This window comes from Heterocephalus glaber, unplaced genomic scaffold (assembly GCF_053883595.1).
Source record: "Heterocephalus glaber isolate CG9 unplaced genomic scaffold, H.glaber_assembly_v1.0 deba00001472, whole genome shotgun sequence".
Classification (NCBI taxonomy): Eukaryota; Metazoa; Chordata; class Mammalia; order Rodentia; family Bathyergidae; genus Heterocephalus; species Heterocephalus glaber.
In genome coordinates, this window is record NW_028258315.1 from 97873065 (window position 1) to 97896126 (window position 23062).

The following is a 23062-nucleotide window of genomic DNA, read 5'->3' on the forward strand; positions in this document are numbered from 1 at the left end:
CATCCAATAACAGGCATTTAGCAGTATTAAAATAAAGGCATTAAGCATATGATTTGGGTCTGTATATCCATTACTCCTTCTAACTCCAAAGATCTCTCTCAAGAGCTGTGTTTAAGAATTATGTTTTGTTTAAGTTGCTAACATGTGAAAAGGGCTTCCCAGATCTAACGAAAACTTCCAGTAAAAGCCTACCTACTTCTCCCCTTCATCTTTTGCCCAATTTAGCAAAATGTCCCAAATATGATGGATACTTACATTTCAAAACTTACAGTGAACAACGCAAAGAATAGGCTATTACTCTCCTTGAGCCGTTTGTCAAGATTACCTGTATGGGAGGGATGAAGGTCATCAAACACTGAAATCGTCATTTCATAAGTATGGCCCACAGCAACCACCTCTGGGTCTTCGTAATCCAGCTCTTTGGTGACCTTGTAGAGAACATTGTTTCAGCAAAAGGAGCAAAAAAACCATTTTTTTGAGACCTGGTCTTTCTGTGTGATTCAGGCTGGCCTTGAACTCATGGTGATCCTCCTGCCTCAGCCTCCTGAGAGCTGGGATCACAGATATGTGCCACCACGCCTGACAGAACCAAATTTTTTAAGGTACGTTTTAATAAATCATCCTGGAAGAGGCAAACGCATAGCTATTTGCATTTCTTAGGGGTGACATCAGAGTCTGCCGGAGACTGGTGCAGGTTTGCACACAAAGCGTGCCTTTTGGTGGAACAAAGGGGCGTCAGGGTTCCAGTGTAGCTTTCTTGTGGAAAAACATCCTGGCACAGCAGAAGAAAAATATAGGCCATACCCTGTCCTCATTGCATGCTAGTAGTTTTGTCCTGGAAAAAATATTTTAAGATAAAATATTTTGAATGTTAGGTATATAAATACTATTTTTGAAGTACTATAAAATACTATAAAAGTATTATAAAGTACTATAAAAATGTAATTTATTCCAAATATGATAAGTTACCATTTCAAAAATATATACTGGGGATTAACTAGATGCCAGTGACACTTGTACCAAGGAAATAGGGTAAATAAGATAGTCCCATATCAGAGACTTGAAGGCAGAGGTAATTTAAAAGCACTAGTGTAAATTTCAGTCCATGTAAGTTGGAATGACTCAAAATGGCACCAGGTATCCAGATGTTGGAACAGCTGCATTTTTAAAATTTAGTGTATGAGTCCATCATCCATTCATTAAAGCACTCTGAGCTCCACTATGCACCAACCTGTACAGTAGATCTTATGAAGCACTGCACGTCTTACATCTGCGAACCTTACAGCTAATAAGATCAATAACTAAACAGCTAAAACAGAGGGTCATAAGTGTTTTGATATGGGATATACAACCTATAGTGTGAGCCCTTAGCAGAAAAACTAAGCCAGTCAGAGTGCTTTAAAAAATCTCTTGAGAATAAGTGACATTTCATATCTAAGGCATGGTTACTCAAACCCAGAGATTACTTAGAGGTGGGTAATTGACAGAGGTGCTATTCAGACACTGAGCAAGCATGTGCACAAGCCCAGAGCTCAGTTAGCATCATGTTCACAAAACTTCCATCTCCCTCCAAACTCCACTTTCTAAAATGACAGTTTGGTCTTGCATTGCAAAGAGAACAGAAACCCAAGAGCTGAAGCTTCCAAAATTTGTAATATATGCAAAAACTCAACTTGCGGCCTGTGGAGCTTGTCAAGAAAATTTGGGGTTAGGATCAAACAAAGAAAACAGTCAGTAGCCTTCACAGGCATATTTTCAAGCAAAGGGCAGGGGTGGGCGGACATTTGATATCTGGGTTAAGGAACAATTTTCCAGCATCTCGGGGGTTGGCCCTTTGAAATAAAGACCTACGGAACTTTGGAGTTTGAAGGGAGAATCACATGCTGAGAAAGAAAAACAAAACCTACATTAACACTTCACCAGTGGAAGGTTTAGAATCTCAAGAGGGGTTAGAGGAGCTGATCAACCACTCCCAGTGCCAAGAGAATATGCCATTGTCCCACATAGCAATACAACCACACACTTATCTCTAAGGAAATCAGTGTGGTGTTTAGCCTCGGATTTCCCCAGCTAAATAGGAAGTAAATTATTTTGTACTCATTATAAAAAGGAGAAAATGATTGCAGGCAGCAAGATAATGAGGGACAAGACATCTTCCGGGAGGACTCCAGGGGAGCCCAGCATTCTCTTTGGCTGCGTCCAAGCCTTCCTTTCTGCATCTGCCAGTGCCTTCCCAATGGTGGCCGTGACATTTGTCCATCTCCTTGGGAAAGCTGCACGGACTGGCAGCCACTGCTGCTCACCCGGATGACGTTTTCAGCATTTGGTGCTTGTTCAAAGATTTGTCCAGAACCAACTGGTCCCAAGCTTGGAACATAGTGGATTGTATCAGGAGGGTCGTCAAGGTCACGACACGAGAGCTTTGCCACTACTGTGTCTTCTACAATCATCTCTCTGCCTGTGTACCTGTTTCATTGTTCAAGAACAAAAATCACTGTAGACTGACATTCTTTTAAAACTGAATGCTTTTCCCACAAACGTCCATGAATTTGGATATTGCAGTGCCTAGGTATGGATGTCCTGCTCATCCTGCAGGAAAGAAATCAGCCTGGAGCATCATCAGGATAACTGTTTCCCAACAGGTTCTGAGACCCTGGCAAGGCCATCCTCCTTTTCTGGAGTGTTCCTTCTGCTCTGCACCCAGTGGGGCACTTGCTTAGGGCGGGAATCAGTCAAGGCCACCACCTCAGCGAAGGGGCCCAAGGCAGAAATCAGACCATTTGGGACTGCCCCAACCTGGGGCAGGTGGACGACATGGCCAAGAGTCAGCCCTTCCCATTCCGTAGTCAGTGGCCTCATTGTCCTCTCTGCATATCCACCCCTCCACTGAGATCTTGGTGCCCCAGATGCTGGATCCTCAGCCTTCAGCATCTACAGCCTATGTAATCCTCGAAGATTAATAGAGTTACCAGCCTTTAGGAAGCTTCCCTAACCACCCCAGGCCCATGTGTTTTCCTCTTAACACTTAAAGCACCACACCCAGGACCTAAGATCATGATATTTTGTGGTCTGTGGTGTGTGGTGTGTGTGTGTGTGTGTGTGTGTGTGTGTGTGATGTGTCTTGCTGTTGTTTTATTGTATATGTATTCCTGCTGTCATCCTAACAAGATACAACCTCCTTACAGCAAAACGAGCATAACAAGTACTCAGGCTGCCTCCTCCCAGACCTTGGTACTCCCTGCACCATGTGATGCATGTGTGCTTCGTTAATTAACTGTGATCTTTTTGATGGAATAAGGAGAAAATTTTGGAGAAGAGGAATAGGGGAGCAGAAGAAAGGATAACAAATTCCAAGCACAGATGGTACCTGATTCTTACAACAAGGCCATGCCTAGGTATAATTGTCATCTCTATTTGAAAGGTAGCTGGCTCCCAATTGAGACCACATGGGTAGTAACTAGCAGAGCCACATGTTATTAAATGGGATAAATGAGAATAATGCTTAGGGAGTAAGGGGCAGCTGTCCTAGGAGGAAGAGACTGGAGAGGAGACATAGAAGAGTAACAGAGAAGTAGCTGGAAAGACTGCACATCAAATAATAAAAGTACCCACACTGAGGGTGATACAAACCTACCATCCTTCATCTGGACTCCAAAGCCCAAAACAGAAACTCACATTTTTCTCATCACTTATCTGACCTTGCAACCTGACCTGACCTGAAATACTTTACATCAAAACTTTACCTGAACAGTCAGCCCTGGATCTGACCCACTGAGAGTGAGCAGTCCCTGCAGATCTGACTTGGGGTTCCACTCGGGTCCCACTGGGAAAGGTGCAAATATATAAGATTCGCAATGTTTTACCCCCTCTAAATTCAGAAGGGTAAATCTTTATCCTGAAACATACACAGCGCCAAAGGATTCAGATAACAGATAATGGAACTGTGATAAACCACATATACAAAACATCCACTCAGCCCTGGCACATAAATCAACCCATTTATTCTTCACAACTATCCCACTGAGCACTATTGTTAACTCATTTTATAAAGAAAAACTGGAGATCAGGGGGCATAAGTAAGTTACCCAAGGCCACACAGTTAGTAAGGGACAGAACGGGGATTCTAAGCCAGGGCCATGATTCCAGACTTCATACTTTTACCTCTTACCATCAGGTCTTGGAAACCTGGGACCGTGTTTTGAGGCAGAACAAGAGCGAAGAGTCAATTTGATGATCAACCTCGTGTCCGGTTGGGCCAGTAAACAACAGGAGCCAATACCTCCTCCCTCAACCAACCCCGAATCTCCACCCCCACCCACCCGTCTCAGCTCACCTAATCACATACTGGTCGCAGAAAGGCGAGTTGTCATTAAGGCCATGAATGTAGGCGGTCACGGGAACTGCTGCACACCGCTGGTCACGGTCACAAGCCTTAATGGAGAAGGACTGGGCCCTCGCAAACCCAGCTCTCTCTGCGTCCAGGCGAGTGGCAGTGACCACGGTCCCACGCTCTGTAACAAAGCACGCCTTGCTCAAACTGGCCCAGGCTGTTGCTTCCAAAATTACTTTATTGCATATGTAGCTATCAAAAAAGTGAACTTGGAATTGGGCCCCACTCACTAGAAGTAAGGAGCTGTTTCAAAGCATAGGCATGGCATTTCACTACTGATCCCCCAAATACACTATTGATCATATCGTGTAAGGTGGTAGCAGAAACAGAATTGATCTTGACCTGAGGGATCAGAGAAGACTGTAAAAGAGGCCCTGTTTGAGGCTTTGGAGCATGTGCAGCCTACGGAAGTGGTAATGTGGGCTCATTCTCAACAGAGCACACTGCTGGATCCCAGGGCTCAGACTTCCGTCCTCAGTCCGTTGCCTAAAAGAGCTGGTAAGTGAATCTGTGCCGTAATTCACGTAAGACGGATGGTGGCCCTCGTGGGTGGGGCTCTCCCAGAGCCAGAATCTGGGCTGAGGATCTGTGTGTGGTGATCCAGGGCAGAGTGAGACTAAGAAGAGAATCCCCAAGAAGCTCACTGCCCAGTGAGTTTCCTCTGTAGAGCTAGAGCCTTGCATCTTGGGGTACCTGGGCCCCAGTGTAGAACAGATGCTCAAAGAAGTTCCTGCCAGGGGCAAAGAGCTGGAGTATTTACACACCAACTCCGATCGCTGGCCCAGAGCTCCTGATGGGCAGCCATCAGACTGCAGGTAACACCTCAGGCAAAGAAATGCTGACCCTGATGGGTGGAGTCAGGCTGGCTGCCCTGAACTGTTACAGCCCAAGGGGACCGAGCATGACCGTGACAGTATCTGGAGCACTGGGTAAACCTGCATCTGTGCTGGCTGTGACCACTTAGCCTCAGAAGAAGCCTCAGATACCACACTCAGACCCACTCAGGAATAAACGACTGGCTCCACAAAGTCCAATCTGATTCTCTCACAAAAGTGTAGGCCTGAAGCAAAGAAAGAGTTGAATTAGGTCTGAGAGGAACTAGAAGGGTAGGTGAAGTAGAGAGCTAAAACCACCCATTTTGTAGCAATCACAGGAGCCACTTGCAAGGTCATGGGTGAACAAAGAAATTGACCTTGCAGAGTTATGGGACAGACTGCTGTGAAGTGTCTAGCATGTGCTCCATGTTGGGGTCTTGGACATCAAGAAACAGTCTGCACATGGCAAATAAACATATGAAAAAATGTCCAACCTCACTGGTCATTCGAGAGATGCAGATGAAAACAACACTGAGATTCCACCTCACCCCAGAAAGAATGGCTGCTGTCATGAAATCAACCAATAACAAATGCTGGCGGGGCCGTGGGGAAAGAGGAACCCTGCTCCACTGCTGGTGGGAGTGCAGACTGGTGCAACCACTGTGGAAATCAGTATGGAGATACCTCAAAGAACTAGGGCTGGAAGTCCCTTTTGACCCCGCTATTCCCCTGCTGGGTATCTTCCCCAAAGAATTAAAAGAATCATACCACAGTGATATATGTGCACCTATGTTCACAGCAGCACAGTTTGTAACAGCTAAAACTTGGAAACAGCCCAAATGCCCATCAACTGGAGACTGGATAAAGAAAATGTGTTTTTTATAAAATGGAGTACTACTCAGCCATCAAAAATGAGAAATTAGAGACATTTATTGCTAAATGGATGCACATTGAGATAATACTCTTCAGTAAAATAAACAGGACACACACGTGTAAATACTGAATAGTTTCTCTAGTGTGAGAAACTGAAAGTGTATATAAGGACTAAAAGGTATAATAGATAATGTGAAATAGGAAGAAAAGGGGCAAAGGGGAGGGGGAAGTTGGAGGGGTAGGGGAAAGGATAGAAGGGAATGGGATTAATATGAGAAAATGAAAAAAAATGGAAACAAAGTCTTTGTAAATAGGGAGGGATGGAGGGGTTTTAGGGAGGGCAGGGGAAGGGGAAAAATAAGAACCAAGACAGTATGTAAAGGTGCAAATTTCCAATGATGAATGTCATTATGTTGTACACCTAAAATGTACCAATAAAAGGAAAAAAAAGAAAGAAACAGTCTGCAGAGGAGATATGCATATAAATCTATGATTGCAACACCATGTGAAAAAACAGCCAATTTGCGGAGAACAAGTTTCAGCCTACCTTTATCGACTGCAAAGTAAACATTCCCAGGATCAAGTTCAAAGGTTAAATCTCCCAAGCAATCTTCATCATTTGCCTGGCACGTTCCAATCGTTTTCCCGACTGGGATTTCTTCATCCAGCGTGAGGTCCACTTTGTTGTGCAGAGTTGAGTTTACAGATGCAACACTCAAGACAGCGTTCTCAATGTTGAACAAACTTGTTTAAAAAGCAAGCACTGTTAGTGTTATTTGCTTGCTGTCTTTTCTACACTTTATGGTGGTATAGAAAATAATTTATTTAGTTTCTGAGTAAGGTAGCTAGCTAGTAGAAATAGAGTGGGGTACCAGCCATGTTGATAAAAATTAAGAATAGACAGTGATCTAGGGCTTTGAACAAAGAATGAATTTCCTCAGGCAGCATGGCATGCACCCCAGCCCCTACTAAGGAAAGGTGCAGCCACTCCTTACTAAGACCCTAATGTCCAGAAAGTTATAATGCAAATTAACCAGTTCTTCCTGAGACCCCAGTTTCCTGTCAACCCTAGGTCTCTGAGAACTGGGTTCGAATCTGAGTCCCAGTTCATCATCTTAAATCCACAGAGCCACCTGTGACAGGTGACCACTAAACAGCATCTTGTGCTCCACTTATCTACAATTAGCTCTAGATCAGGGGGCCATGTGGCCACCCCATTTGGGGCCCCTCCTAGAAACCCAGGAGCTGTTCTCCTTCCTAACTTCTTTCTTTGGCTCAAGACTTCATTCCTGGGTGTTTGTGTCCAGGTTATCATCTATTGGCTTTGAAGTAGTGGGTTGAGGTAACAGTGACAAAAATGGAAAAATAACATTAACAATAATATAAGTAGCTAACCAATTTATTGAGCACTTACTTACAGTCAAAAGTCTGTGTTCTCCCATTTATTCCTCAGAGCAGCCCTAGGAAGAATGTACCTTTTTTGTCCCCATCTTACAGGTGTGGAAACTGAGAATTTAAGAAATTAAATAACTTTCAGAAGTAAATATCAAGGCAGCAGAGAGAGGATTTGACCCCAAGACTGTTTTGCTCTACAACCTATTCCTCGATGACAGCATTCTTTTTCCTCTGTGGTAGAAAGCAGCCTCCCAGAATTGCTGATGCTCAACATGGTTTCATCAACCCCCTGGTGACGACATTGGACAGGCTCCCAGGGGGGCAGTGAGAGGGTGACCGGCACTCGACTCCAGGAACATACCACCCTAAATCACCTCGCTATTGTGTTTTCAGACATCTGAAGTGGTTGTTTGCACCTTACATGCTTACTTCCCTTCTCACAAAAAAAGCAAAGGAAGAAGAAAGAAAAAAGACTACATTTTCAAATTTGATTTTTAAGGTTAAGCTAAAATCATGTGCTTTATGTTTTATTTCCTTACCTGCAGGTCAGAGTGGGATCCTTATTGTTGATATTGATGAGGAAAATCTTCAGATTTCCAGTGGCGAACAGTCCTCCGGGGTCAACCGCTTTAACAACCAGTGAAAAACTAAAAGTACAGCCACAAGGAAGAGCTAAGATTGTGTGGTCACCACAGGCTTTGTCAGAAACCCCGCCCCTGGGCTGAACCTACTGGTTCCAGTAATGGATTCATCTGGGAGAATGTCTGTCGAGCCAGTTATTTCAGCTGCTGGAAATGGCTAACGCTTTGTTAAAAAGCAAATTAGTCATGTCAGTTGGAAGGACAGGCTGGGACTTAGAAGAGTCTGCTATTATTGTTGAAAACAGGCAAGTGCGAAGGCAAAGATGTTAAGAATATTTTAAAACCACTGCACGTGAATAACTGGGCCATCCTGGGACGCTGGTGACCAATGGTTTTATTTCAGCAGAGTTGTGATGGGTTTGAGGACGAAGGGTGATGAAATGGGGAAAGCGGATGTCTCTTCCCAGTGAATGGTCACCGGTCTGGCCACACGGTGCTCTCTGGGACCGCTCCAAACTTACCAGGCACCGTCCTGGCTAAAGCAGCGCTGAAGTCACACATGCCAGGAGGCCCAGCCCGGGGAAGCCGACACAGTCGGTCAGCTCATCAGCGAAAAGTCCCATTTCAACTCACAAATTCAAATATGCTAATGATTACCCCAAAACGGCCGTTTTCCTTCTAATAATGCTAAAAAACAAGTTTTCAATTTTCCTCTTATTTCATGACTTCTCCTACAAGAAGTTAATTATTTAGGAGACATACTGTTGACGAAAACCACCAAGTCAATCCGCTTTTAGGGATAAAGGTATTTTTTTTAAATGACTGGGAAGACTTGAGTATACAGAGGAGGGCAGTGGGCCCAGCACAGTCCTGTCTGGCATGGCAGCTGGGACACGGACGCAGGAGCCTTCCTAGCTCGGTCGCAGCTTTTGGACAGAGATGCCACGGCTCCTGGGTGTCCTCCTGAGGCAGGAGGCTGAGAAGAGTCACTGAGGCAGAGTCCAAAGCGTCCTTCAGTCTCGCTTCAGCTCTGCTCGGTGGCCCTGGAAGACCGAGCTAGGAAGGAAACTGAGGAACAGCGGCGCACTGCTGAGCTCCGGCAAACGCTCTTCATTCTAATTTGCAACCCGGTCTTCCATTCCCAGTATCAGTTCCCCGGATTCAAGGATTCTAACAAAAGGGACAGCTTTGATTTTCACTTATGAAGAAAGAAGTTCACCTCTTAAACTCTTACTAGTGTCTTTTTCTTCCATTTGTGAACAGATCGTAAGATTTATAAACGTCTCAGATGTCCATGATCCTTGTTCCATGAGGTATAGGCCATAAGGAAAATTAAATGGGAAGCGCGGGGTGCGCCAGCCTAGGGCAGAGGCGGGAGAGCTGAGGTAGCCATGAGTGGGCTCCACCGACTCTCCTGGAGGGGTGAGCCCCGGAGCCGGGCCGCCTGGAGGAGCTGGCTGAGCCGGGTCGGGGAGACCGCTGCTCCGGGCCAGGGGAGAGGCAGGCTCAGGGCCGGCCGGGCTGCATGACCTGGCCCGCAGTGGGGCTCGGCTCAGTGCTGGTGCCAGAGGGCCTCGTCCTGCTGCCTTGTAGCGTTGTAGAGGCGTCTTGTTCCCTTTGCCCTTATTCCCAAGGCCACAGAAAGAGCTCAGGCCCCAGGGCACACCGACTTGAGACAGTGGGGCCTGCTGGATCCCCCTGCTCGGGCAGGGGAACGGGTTTGCAGCTGCCTTCACCAGCCCTTTCCTAAGCCCTGAGGCGTACCCTGTGCTGAGCAGCAGAGAGCTAAAGAGAAGAAGCAAGATGGCTTCGGGAAGCTCAGGTCTGGAGGGAGAAGACAAGCAGAGACAGGCGTTTACAGTGTAGCTCGGCAGCTCCAGTGAGCCAGTGCTCGAGGAAAACCAGGGCGAGACGGAAGTGGAAGGGGGCTTGGAGTGGTTGGTTCAGAAGACGCAGCTTCCAGGGGAGCAGCGACAGCCTTCAGTACACAGGCAGGGGAGCTTGTGAGGTATTGAGGGAAGAGACTTGTGTGTGTGTGTCAGTGTGATGTTAATGAATGGGGAGAGAGGAGTCAAGGGAGAGCAGGGATGGGGAGGTGAAAGGCCCATCTCTCTGAGAAGCGTTGGATTTTAAACAGGGTGTGGAGGCACAGGTGTGTGATCTGGCCACGTGGGAGGCTGAGACTCTGCAAGACTGTGTGAAAAATCAAACGGAAAAACAAAGTTTTGGATTTTGTCGTGTAGGCAAGAGATTATTGAAGAGTTTAAGCAGGCTAGGGCTAGCAGGCTTTTATTTGAAAAAATGACTGTCAAAGTATGGAAAATGAAGGGAGGACTTGATATCAGAAAATTTTCTCCAGCGCCTTGCTCTTCATTTAGTTTGGTCTGTGGAGGGAGGACCTTTGGCATCTCCTAGGACTGCAGATGGAACAGTGTTGTCAAAAAGTGACTCAAGGGCTGGGGACTTAGCTCAGTGGTGCCGCCGCCTGCCACACAAATGCGAGGTCCCGAGTTTGATCCCCGGTACCAAAAAAAAAAAAGTGACTGGAAATGCCCAAAAGGCAGCTGGGAACACCAGGAAGAATGTTGGCTTTCAAAGTCATACTCCCACATTTTGATTCCTGCTTTATCTGTTGCTAATTGTGGTTTTAGACAAAACATTTAACGCCTTTGTGCTGTTTTCCTATTTGGAAAGCAAAGATAGTATATTTGTGGTAGAGATCCACTTGTAGATTAGCGATAAGACAGGTGTCTAGCACACTGTCCTCTCAGTGATGGGTGGCCAATATTTTTCTTCACACCCTATTTGGGCCTGCTCCACTGGACTCCTCAGGAAAGAAGGACAAGGGACCAACTCCCAAGGAAGCAATACAGAGACTGAGGGAGACAGAGAAGATATTGATCAAGAAACAGGAGTTTCTGGAGCAGAAGATTCCACAGGAGCTACAGACAGCCAAGAGGCATGGGACCAAGAATAATAGAGGTAAAGGGGGACAGGAGCCCCTGGTAATGAGGGAAAGGAGCCCCTGGAGAGGGCCCAGGGCTGAAGCAGGTCTTCTGACTCTGCTGCTCAGATCAGGGTGTGGGCTGGGTCAGCCGCCCTGCAGGCTTTGCGGAGAAAGAAAAGATTGGAACAACAGCTGGCACAAACTGATGGGACGCTGTCCACCCTGGAGTTTCAGCATGAGGCCACTGAGAATGCCACCACCAGGACAGATGTGCTTCGTACTGTGGAGCTTGCAGCCCAAGGCATGAAGAAAGCTACCAGGACATGAACATTGACAAGGTGGGTGAACTGGTGGCCGATATCACGGAACAGCAGGATGTGGCCCAGCGGGTCTCAGAGGCGAGTTCTTGGCCTCTGGGTTTTGGAGATGACATCGATGAGGTGACTCGGTCAAGGCTTCAGGGATACTGAAGAAAGGATCGGACTGGCAGGAGGAATGTTGAGGACAAGTCTGTTTTGGGAACTGGACATTTCCTGTCTTGGTCTTCACAGTTTTGTCAACTAGGATGAGTTGTTGGAAGAGCTGGAGGAGTTGGAGCAGGAGGAATTGGCCCAGGAGTTGTTAAGCGTGGGTGACAAGGAAGAAAACCCCCCCGTCCGATTGCCTATTGTACCTTCCACTCAGCTGCCTGCAGAGCCAAGTACCTAGGGCTGCTCACTGTCCTGAGGCCTTGAGAAGGTTGGAAAAGATTTGGGATAAAATTATTCCCCACTCATCCTGGCACAGAAGATCCAGGCAGAAGGCGCGCTGTAGTCATGCAGGTTGTTGACTGCATAATGGCTTGGGACTAAATGGAGCAGGGCAGAAATCCAGACTTCAGCCTGCGCTCCACACAGCAACCTGCACAGCCTGTTTTAGGGCTGCGGATGTATGAAGAGAGGCACCTTTCTAATTTGCACAAAGGTGCAGCAAACCAGCATGCAGAAGGCCTTTTAGGTTGTTTGCCGGAGAGACAATTCTAGCAGGCTGTGGATGTCAGAGCAGGGTATAGCTGGAAACTTCTGAGGCATTAACACTTCTTTTTTTTTTTTTGGTACTGGGAATTGAACTCAGGTCCTTGCACTTGCGCAGCAGGCAGCGAAACCACTGAGCTAAATCCCCAGCCCACATTAACACTTCTTTCTTCTCTGGGTGTCCTTTCCCCAAAGCTCCCAAAGCAGATGAAGATGAAGAAGAACTGAAACGGTTGGCTGAGTGGGTAACCCGATGAGCCCGAGCTTCTCTTCCTACAGCTACTTGCATTGGTCCCTTTGCCTCAAGTGCCAAGTTCTGTGGTAAAAGCAGACAGCTCTTTGAGAAGCCCTGCTAAGGTGGTAGTGTGATCCTATCTGAGCAAGGAGCGTGTTGCCCTACCATCCCTGGGAAAAATCTTAAGAATCTTACTGCATAATGCACCCCTAGGCTCCTTTGTTTGACAGCAGTTACGGTGCCCTTGTTCCTAATAAAATTGGGTAGATGGGTAGAAGGGGGGGGAGGAAGGAAGGAAGAAAGAAAGAAAGAAAGAAAGAAAGAAAGAAAATTGAACTATGATGGACGTTAGTCAGTATTCCCAGAAGATCACGATTCAAAGAATTATTTGACACAGGGTAGAGAAGGGGGACCGAGAGAAAGTGAATGAAGACTTGGTGATTTCTGCCCTCAAATCATAGAAAGATAATACAGATCGAGGCACTCCTCTGCTGATTTTACAAGGCTGGGAAAAAAAAAAAGAAAAAGCACATCTCTTCTCACGCTGTCCTCTGAATCGGTTTCGTGGAGAGGTGATTTCCCTGTCGTGTGAGCAGTGGTCTCCGTGAGGGCTTTGCTATTAACGTCCCTCTCCATCCTTGATTTGTAATAGAGAAGAACCTCTTAGACTCCGGAGCATTTGACTGGCATGTCTTAAAAATTCATTTCCTTCTCCTGTGAAGCTCTATGGTGCAAAACTTGTAACTGAAAAGGGTGGTCATAAAAATCATTATAAAAGTAACAATAGTAATTTGAACCAGTGGTCACGCACCTGGCAGATGTAGAGGAAATAAAGAGAAAGCGTCAGTGCGTTGCCACGTTAGAGAGGCTGATTCGTCCTGAATGTATCTGAGAGAAGTCCCCGCCCACTCCCATCGCAGTGCGAACGTCCCGGTGAGAGAATGGGAGGCCCCAGCAGCCAAGTCCAGCACCCACCAGCACTGGTAAGACGGCCGGTGAGTTCCGAGCTCGTCTGTAAGGCAGTGCCAAAAGGACCTTCATTCTGGGAGCACCAAGTCCAGAGGGGAGCAAGAGGGAGCTGGGAACCCAAGGACCCGCATTTCAAGCAAAACCCAGGAGCAGTGTTTACCTTCTAGTTTCACTCTCAAAATCGAACGCAGCTGTTGTGGAAATTGTTCCGGAGCTGTCGATTGCGAAGCCAGAGCCCTCCGGGGAGAGGAAGTACTGTTTATGAGACAAGAGGGAGAAAGCGGAATGTTGCGGAGACCAAGTTCAGTCCCGGGTAAGATTCCTCACTCTCCAAGAACCAAGCTTCAGGCCCTGCACTCGGCCGCCCACCCCTCCGGCCCATCCCTGAAGGAAGGCGACAAAGCGCCTGCCGATGATGTGAGTGGCGGATTACAGGCCACTCAGCTGACTGCGAGACAGACAACCTGCCCTTAACGATGACTGAGGCGAGTGTCACCCCCATCGCTCAGGTTCACACTGGGTCCACGGCTGGGCACAAAGAGAAGCCCCAGACAGAGAGACGCGGTGCGACGGGAACTGGGCAGACTTGCACGTCTGGTGAAGGTGAGGACGGGTGTTTCGCGTTAGGGATGTCGGGCTGCTGTAAAAGGAAAACCACTCAGTACGGGGAGGACATCTGTCCGCCTGATATTTGTATATGTGGACAATATTTTATTAAGTTGCTTGATTCTTCAGTGACTTTCACGCTTGCTACCTTTTAGTTATTCTGCTAAATGCTTCAAATGTGCTGTCCTTTGATTCTCATAATTCTGTATCATAGGAACTGATATTGTCCCATCTCAGACAGGGACACTGAGGCTTAGGAAATTCAAGTGACTGGCCCCAAGGCAGAGAGCTGAGCTGTTAGTCACTCTACATATTGTCTTCCTGCTCTCTCAGTTCTTGTCGAAGAGCGAAGATGAGGTCAGGGTTTTTAATGTAGGTGAATTGAGTGATTAGAAAAAGCCACGGCAAAAATCCATGAGAAGATTAATATCAGGAGTTAATTATACCAAGAGCTACTGACTTCATAATTGTGTACACTCCGAGACAATTTAATAGAGAAGATTAGACCCGGAAGGGGTTACAAAGCAACCTAAAAATCATTTGGAGAAATTAGTGACCTTTAAATGCATTGATTTTCTGATGAATCATCATGTTCAGATTAATTTTAATTCATTTCAACACAAATAAATAAGATGGAATTGATTTCTGCTGTTTCTGTAGTGCAATGTAGCATATTCGCTTTCAGGAATTGTGGGCAATCCATCATTTACTTACTTTTAGGGCAAATACAGGAATTGTGGTGACTGTTTTACAGGGGAAGAATGAATGATGCTTGGTAGATAAATCACCTGACAATACTCACAATCTCTAGGGCTGTTGTATATAAATATGATGTTGTTGTTTTTTGAAAAGACACCCATACTTATGTTTGTAGCCACTCAAAATTTTGAAATCAAAATTCAGTTTCAGTGTTACAAGTTGTCACCAATTGTTCGGAAATAATCCACATTGGAACGCTACATTTCATGCGGTTGAATTTTTCATAAAATGAAATACTCGTTTAAAACACCAATGGTGCTGGTATCAGCAACACTTGGCGATGTTTAGGGAAGGTTTGGGAGGGTGGCTGCTGGCCACCAGCAAAGCCAGCACTGGGAAGAGCCCGCCCAGTCCGGCAGTCCTGGGGTCCAGACACCAGCTCTCTACCGCCAGACAAGTAGAGCTGTTGTTGTGATGACTTTTCTGGATCCCACTTATCTGTAATGCCACCATCAAGTAGAAGGAACTACTTTGGCCATGAAATAATAACAGCAGCCCAGCCCGTTTGCACTGTGTGAGCAGATTGCAGGGAGGGTGGAGGCAGGAGAGCCCGTGGTCCTTCAGATGGACCTACTTCCAAGAATCCGCTTTGGTCCTTTCTCTGCACGGCCTCCCATGGCTGTCAGCTCTCAGAACTGCTTGGGAATTGGAAATGTCAGAACCCAAGCTTGAGGCCAACCACAGTGAGACGAATCACAAGCTCAGTGCTCTGAGCACAAAGGCTGCAGGAGTGCCCAGTGCCGCTGTGTTTTCAGGGGCAGCTTTCAACTGTGAAAGGCACTAGCTACGCTGAGCAGTGCTCAGCGTCTTTTGGGAGCTATCTCATGTGACTCTTCAGCTGATGCTATGACCTGGGTACTCTTCTTGCCTCCATCTTACAGGAGAGGGAGCTGAGGCTTACAGATGATAAAGAAATGGCCCAAGAAAGCATAGCTAGTGAGCATTAAGCCAAACTCAGACCCTAGACACCCAGGAGCATTATGTCACACTGCCCGTCTCATGGGAGATGTCTTCCCGAGGGAAAGTATGGCTTTCTAATATTAAAACATTACCATTTAATTGCTTTTTAAATGTCTTGGGTAGGGATTAAAGAATCTCGATGGATAAAAATACAGTTATAAAGCAGCTCAATGTTACTATTTATAGAGGGAAAGGAAGGGAAGGAAAAAGGAACAAAGGGAAGCAAAAAGGACAGCAAGGGGAAGACTGGCTAAAATATAGAACTGTGAGGAACTTAACATCTGAAGGTTGATCACCGAACAATGAACTAGGGTAGAAAACAAGAAAGAATAGCAAGAAAGGTAGGAGAAAAACCAAGAGTGTTTATTATCGCGAAGTAATATCAGATTAGCTAGTATTTCTTGAGTACCGTTTGCCAAGTGCTGTATGTGTCACCTCATTTAATCATAACAGCCCTCAGGCAGATCCTACTAATAATTCTGCTATACATTTAAAATTTGAGGTACACAGATGCAGCATGGCTTTACCAGGGTCACGGAGCCAGACAGGGACAAAGCCCACTTTGTAATGCAAGTGCTCAAACTGTGGACTGCTGCTGTGTTGGTCTGGTTTGGCAGTCCCACCCACGGGAATATTTTCTCAAGCAGAGTTAGTACGGGGTATGATTGGGGCTGATTTTTTTCAAATAACAAAATATTCTGTGATATTTTTAGAGCAAAAACACTGGCTGATCACTGATCATCTACAATCTACAAACCTTTTTATTGGAGAGATATACTTTTGAACTAAACAACAGATATAATTCTAGGCTAAACATTATCTACCTTAATGTATCCTTACAGTGTCATTGTGGGGCTATGCAGAAAGTCAAAGCACGTCACCTTGAACATTTTCTAAAGACGCATTCGCCCACGGAGAAGGTGAGCTTCCCCATGCCACCCTTGGTACCTTCCTCAGCAAGGAGTCACTGACTTACTTTCACTTGACAAGCAATAGGAGTCACTTTCTGTCTTGCACTCTTGGTGAACTCTTCTTAGAGTCCTGACCCTTTCTCATACAAAGCTCCTTACACTTCTAATACGCTGTCCAAATAGCCAGCTGAAGTTAGAGAACTTGTGTTGATATTTTGTGACTAATTTGATAGTTTGACTCAGTCAGTGCCCTTAGTTTTTAATGTATGGTTGGCGTTTCACTATCCTATATTTTTCAATTATTTGGTCTATTAAATCTAATCTAAATTGAAAATGACTTTTTGAACCCCCTTGTTTTAAATAAATAACAAATGAATTCCATATTGTTTGGTCCAGAAGTTACATAAATATTTTATAATAATATTTTTCCCTCACTTTTTAGTTGCAAGATAACTTGTTAGATGTTGGTCAACTATGTCAACACCACCCGTAGAATTATTATAATTACTGACACTATTGGAATTTTTTTAGTTATGTTTCCTTTTTCAAGTTCTATCATTTGTGTAATGTGAATAGTTCACAATAAGGAGACATCTTTTTTGCCTTTCTGTTTTATAACCCAAATGACATGCTAACGTTTTCCTCTCTGATATGCTAGCAGTTCCCCCTTTTTCAGTTTTCTCTTTTGCAGGTCTTGCGGCACATCCTTCCTAGTCATTCTCAGTGTCCCAAACCTGTCCATTTTGTATTATAAAAGAATATCACCAAGTTCTGGAGAAGCATAAGAATTGTATCTAATGTACTTGTAATAAGAGTTTTTATAGATTATAGCACCAAATTACAGGTTTCTTTTCACAAAATAAACACAAATTAGTAGAAGAAAATACCCAGAACGTATTATTAGATTTCCTCTGGAACAAACATCAAAGGGTGAATACAATGTTCTAGATAAAAGAAGTATGCAAAAGTAGTTGATATAAAAAAATAAACAGGGCTGGGGATTTAGCTCAGTGGTGCTGCCGCCTGCCTTGCAAGTGCAAGGTCCCGAGTTCAATCCCCGGTATAAATAAATAAATAAATAAATAGACATAGGAGTGTATCTGGTTGAAATGACATCTGTCCAAGCAACACTGGGGACAGCCAGTGCATAAATAAACTCGCTGCCCCGAGTGACCCTCAGGATAAACTGTTAAGTGGTTAAAAAAAGCTGGAGATATAGCTCTTTGTGAAGGGTCTGGGTTCAATCCTCAGTACTGCAAAAGTAAAGTAAAATAAAAATAAAACACCCAAAGACAATCTTCAACTGATGGGAGCAAAAGCACATGGAAGTTGGCTGGGAGTGGGATACATACCACACAAACATGGACAAAGGGACCCAAAGGGATCTGAGGAGAACAGATATTGTCCACTGTAGTCTCTGAAACTTTCTTTGTTATAGAAGCTGTTGCTGAATCATGCTGGAACACAGTTACTACATTTAGAAACCCATTACCTTACCTGTGAGCAACATTTAATTTTGTCCCATACTCTACTAATTTTGATTGCAACTGGGCTCCATTTCAACTCTAAATTGATTGGTTAGGGCTACCCTAAACATTGTATGGAGAAAAAAATGAGGTCAGGTTGGAGAAAGTCTGTGTTCAATTAGTGATGCCTGCTATGAGCAAGGCAGAAGACATCACAATTCAGTCAGGGAACTTTGAAATCTAAGGTACCATTAGAATGCCCAGACATCTTTTTAAAAATATTGATTCCTAGGCCTACTTCCAGAAATTCTGGTTTAATTGGTCTGAGGAAGGGCCCTGGCATATGTGATTGTGGGAAGAATCCCACATGATTCTATTGTTACAGTCAAAGTGATTAACCACAGCGACTTTCAGCATAAATTGCCATCCTATTTCTCAGCTGTCCTGGAAATGTTTTCAGAAATATCTTTAAAAACTGAAATACATCCTCCTAAAAATAAATATTTTCCTATAACTCCTCTCTCAGCCTCACAAAATTGTTGTGAAAGTGTAGACTTTGGACAGGCTGATCACGGCCGTACTTTCGTAACTTCTGTGACTGGACTTGAGTTTTTGAGTTCTTTTCACAAATCCTTCCCATAACTACACTCAGATATACAGAACTGCACAAGACAGCAGCTGTAACCTACAGGAAACATTCCCAGAAGGTGTACATCTGCGATTTGTAAACATAAACTAACAACTTTGCATTGTGAGATGATTTGGAGCTTGCTGCTCCTCAGAGGATTTTGCAGCAGTGTGCCTGCCAGCCACCATTCCTCATATGCTCGCGTGCCACCTGGTGGGAAAGGCTGCAACTGGTACGACGATGAAGTAAATACTGCCTCAAAATGTTTATTAAGAACTGACTGTGGTTTTCTCCAATCACCTGCCTTTCACATGGGCAATTAAAGACATTTTCTAGATAATTAAAGCTTTTCTTTAAAACTGTTCCTCAATTACACCGTTAGAGCAAGCAAAATTGTTTTTTAGCTTGAGTAACTCAAGTAATTGCCTCCATTCTTGAATTCATTTGGCGAGTGAATGCCTAAATATTTCATCGCATACCAGAACCTTCCAAGAATGGTGCATTACAGAACTCAAATCTCCTCCTCCTCCCACTCACTCTCCTGGTGCCACAAAAAAATGGAATTTTCAGGAGAGTTAGAGTAGAATAGGCCACTCAATACAATCACACGTTAAATCTTTCCAGCAATTCTGTAAACATTTCCTGACAGTCACCACGAATAAAGAACAAGGCCCACTGTCTTTCTGTGAAAGAAAACACAAACATAGATAGTTTTATGAAAACAGAGCTATGTTTATTTAGCCACAAATCAAATAAGGAAAAGTAAATCAACCTTTTGCTATATCAGTTGGCATTGAGCAACCCAAAAGTTTTTCTCTTAGGTGCTAAAGGTTTTCTTTTTCATAAAAGTGAGCGCAAGTTTGTGTAGGTAGACCTCACCCAAGTAAGTGAGGTTGTATGTATGAACCTCAGAACATGTGCTTCTATTTTGGGTCTCCTTTGTACAGGCTAACCATTGGAGACCCGTATTTTCCTCTGTGGGGGACTTCCGTGATGGATTCCTGTGTGATGATTCTTGGGGTGCGGCTGCCATCTTCCACACCTCTCCCCCTTGACAGTGGCCACTCCCGCTGCAGGGAACTTCACAAGCACTCTCCCTGCTCCCAGCAAGATGCCCACTCTGAGTCTGCCCTCCGCAGCGAGGACTGGCTCAGCTGTCTGAAGTTCCCAAGGGCCTGGCCGCAAGCAGAAGTTATACTCAGTACAGACAGCCCACATCCTGTCCCCTGTAAGTGACCACCAGGCCATGGCCCAGTATGATGTGACACACCTCACAGCAAGTTCTGTCCTCATCAGACCACTGTTCATCTACCTGACCTCGCCAAACTCTCCCAACGTGCCCTCGAGAATCCACATTCTCTCGTCACCAAACTCCCAAAGACCCTCCAGCGCTTCTCGAGGGGTTTCCTTCAGTTTTCCATTTCTCAGTAGAAGCAGGAAATTGCCCTCTCCCTCTCTCAGGGTGGCAGACTCATGCCCTGTCCTTCCTCCAGTCTCCAGCACTCCCGACGGCCTCCGTTCTGTCCCACTCTAAGCTGCTGGCTTGGTTTCCTGCTTTGCTGAGAAAAGTAGAAGTAAAAGAAAGTACCTACTGTCACTCTATTTCAAACCATTGATTACCACTTTATTTTGTTTCTGTATGTTTTTTGGTTTGATTATCATTTTAAAAATTCCGAACTACTCTCCTGTAGAACTTCTTAACCCCTTCTGTACTAGTCAGTTTTCCGTTGCAGGGACAAAATATCTGAAAAGGTTTATGTGGGCTTCATGGTTTCAGAGATTTCAGTGCATGGTCAGATGGCTCCATGGCAGAAACATCGTGACAGGAAGCCATGCTCCACTCAGAGCAGTTGAGAGGCAGTGACCAGGCAACAAACCAGAGAAGAAAGGGCCAAGAGCCACATACGTAGTCCCAAGGCTACAACACATCCAGAAGTGTGGTTTACTAATCTTCCAGGTGCCTCTCAAGCCAAATAGCTGCCACTCAAGATTAACTGTCACACCTTCCTTATTTTATTTTGCTACTCTTGCTAGCATCTGATATGCTGAAAGCTATAGTCAATCTTTTTGCTACTACACTATGAGCTCCATGAAGGTGAGAAACTTGGTCTATTTTATTCACTGCTGAAGTCCCACTTCTTAAAAGACTGTCTGACACTAATAAGCACTTAATAATTCTTGGAATGACAAGAAAATGAACATGCCACCACTGTTTCTACTAATTCTTCCACACCCCTCCGTAGGCCCCACCTTCCTCCCTGTTTCTCCACAGAACTAAACTGTAGTGAGGCCAAGCTCCCAGGCATGCCCTGGTACTGTCACTCTCCTGCTCAAGGAGCATCATTAGCCACAATCGCCACTCTCACCCACATTATTAACTCTCTCCTCACTACTGGATCACCCCCTTTAGCATAAAATGTGCTGTAATATTTCTCATATCTCTGAAATGAAAATTTCCCTTGACTCCACATTCTCCTCCAGCTACTGATTTTAGATTTGACAACCTAATTCAATGACATAGCTGGATACAAAGTCAACACTCAAAAATCAATGTCTCTGCTCTGCTTTTTAGGAAACTTCTCTGAAAGTTGCCAGCTCAGTGTTCCTGTTTTTCTTACCTCTCGTTCTCTTGACACTTTTTCTATCACACGTTCATCCTCACTACTCAGCTGAGTAAACTCACTCAATCAAGGGTACCGAAGATCTCCATTCCTCTACTCCCTGAGGTCCTGCTATGTGTCGGGGACTTCCCTGAGTTCCAGCAATTAATATACTGCCATACTCAGTGATGGTGATGTCAGTTCTCACTGGTCTTAGCAGGTCAGTGGTGCTTGTCAGGCCTCCTTCTGGAAATACTTCTTTCTGTGCTTAGGACAGACATTCTGCTCTCCTGATTTTCCTTTTACCTTCTGGTCCTGTTCAGGCTCACTTTCTCAATTTTCCATTTTTTTATACTAAATGAACAAAAACTGAAAGCTTTCACTCTAAAATCAGGAAAAAGGATGTTCACTGTCACCATTCTTGTTCAATATAGTTCTGGAAACACTAGCCAGAGCAACTAGACAAGAGAAAGAAATAAAAAGAATAAAGACAGGAAAGGAAGACATTAAATTATCATTATTTGTGGATAACATGATACTCTACATAGAAGACCCCAAAAACTCCACCCGGAAGATTTTAGATTTGACAGCCTAATTCAATGACAGCTGGATACAAAGTCAACACTCAAAAATCAATAGCCTTCCTATACACGATTAACAGACTCACAGAGAGAGAAATTAATTGAAGAAACAATCCTTTTCACAATAACATCCAAAAAAATGAAACACCTCGGAATCAATCTAACAAAGGAAGTAAAAGACCTCTACATTGAAAACTACAGCACTCTGAAAAAGAAGATTGAAGAGGATATCAGAAAATGTTGTCCAATATAGTGAAATTGCCATACTTCCAAAATTTTTAGACAAATTTAAGGCAATCCCAAACAAAATCCCAACAGTATATCTCACAGAATTAGAAAAAAAAAAATCCTAAAATTCATTTGGAACCAGAAGAGACTTAGAATAGCAAAGGTAATTCCGGGCAACAAAGGCAAGGCAGGGGGCATCACATTCCCTGACTTTAAATTATACTACAAAGCTACTGTGATTAAAAAAAAAACACAGCATGGTATTGGCAAAGTAACAGACCTGAGGAACAATGGAACAGACTAGAGGATGCAGAAACACATACTCAGCCACTTTATCTTTGTCAAAAGAGCCAAACACCTTCACTGGAAGAAAGATAGTATTTTTAATAAATGGTGCTGGAAAAACTGGCTTTCCACATGCCAAAGATTGAAACTAGACCCATATCTTTCACCATGCACTAACCTAAAATTGAAATGGATCAAAGATCTAAACATTAAAACAGAAACACTAAATCTGCTGGAAGAGAGAATAGGTAGAACACTTGAGGACATAGGAGTAGGCAAAGATTTCATGAACAAAACCCAAACTGCTAGGAAAATACTACAAAGACTCAACAACCAGGATCTCATCTTATTTAAAAGCTTTTGCACAGCAAGAGAAACCACCAACAGAGTGAAGAGACAACCCACAGAATGGGAAAAAAATTTTTTTGGGGGGGGGATTTTTACCAGCTATTCAGATAAAGGACTATTATCTAGAATATATAAAGAACTCAAAAAATCAGAGCCCCCCCCCCCAAATTTAAAGACCCAATCCAAAAATGGGCATCTGAAATGAAAAGACACTATTCAGATGAAGAATTAGAAACAGCAAATAAATATATGAAAAAATGTTCAACATTACTGGTCATTCAAGAAATGTAAATTAAAACAACACTGAGATTCCATCTCACTCCAGAAAGAATGGGTGCTATCAAGAAATCAACCAATAACAAATGCTGGTGGGGTTGTGGGGGAAAAGGAACCCTTCTCCACTGTTAGCAGGAGTGTAGACTGGTGTGACCACTGTGGAACTCGGTGTGAGGATTCCTCAGAAAACTAAAAA

General features: G+C 44.4%; 1 protein-coding gene across 10 annotated transcripts in view; it reads right to left on the reverse strand.

The window, feature by feature from the left end:
* Positions 1-23062, reverse strand: part of LOC101704569 (cadherin-related family member 3) — an 87866-nt gene that overhangs the window by 35367 nt on the left and 29437 nt on the right. For all 10 annotated transcript variants that reach the window (XR_015439624.1, XR_002391437.2, XR_015439623.1 and 7 more), the window contains 6 exons: positions 13379-13473; positions 8013-8120; positions 6626-6822; positions 4334-4511; positions 2304-2466; positions 326-428 (listed from right to left, as the gene is read on the reverse strand). Coding sequence is in view for 7 of the 10 variants with exons in the window: in XM_087182522.1 (XP_087038648.1) it covers positions 326-428; positions 2304-2466; positions 4334-4511; positions 6626-6822; positions 8013-8120; positions 13379-13473 (844 nt within the window). In the remaining 3 variants the exon portion in view is untranslated. The remainder of the gene's footprint in view (positions 1-325; positions 429-2303; positions 2467-4333; positions 4512-6625; positions 6823-8012; positions 8121-13378; positions 13474-23062) is intronic.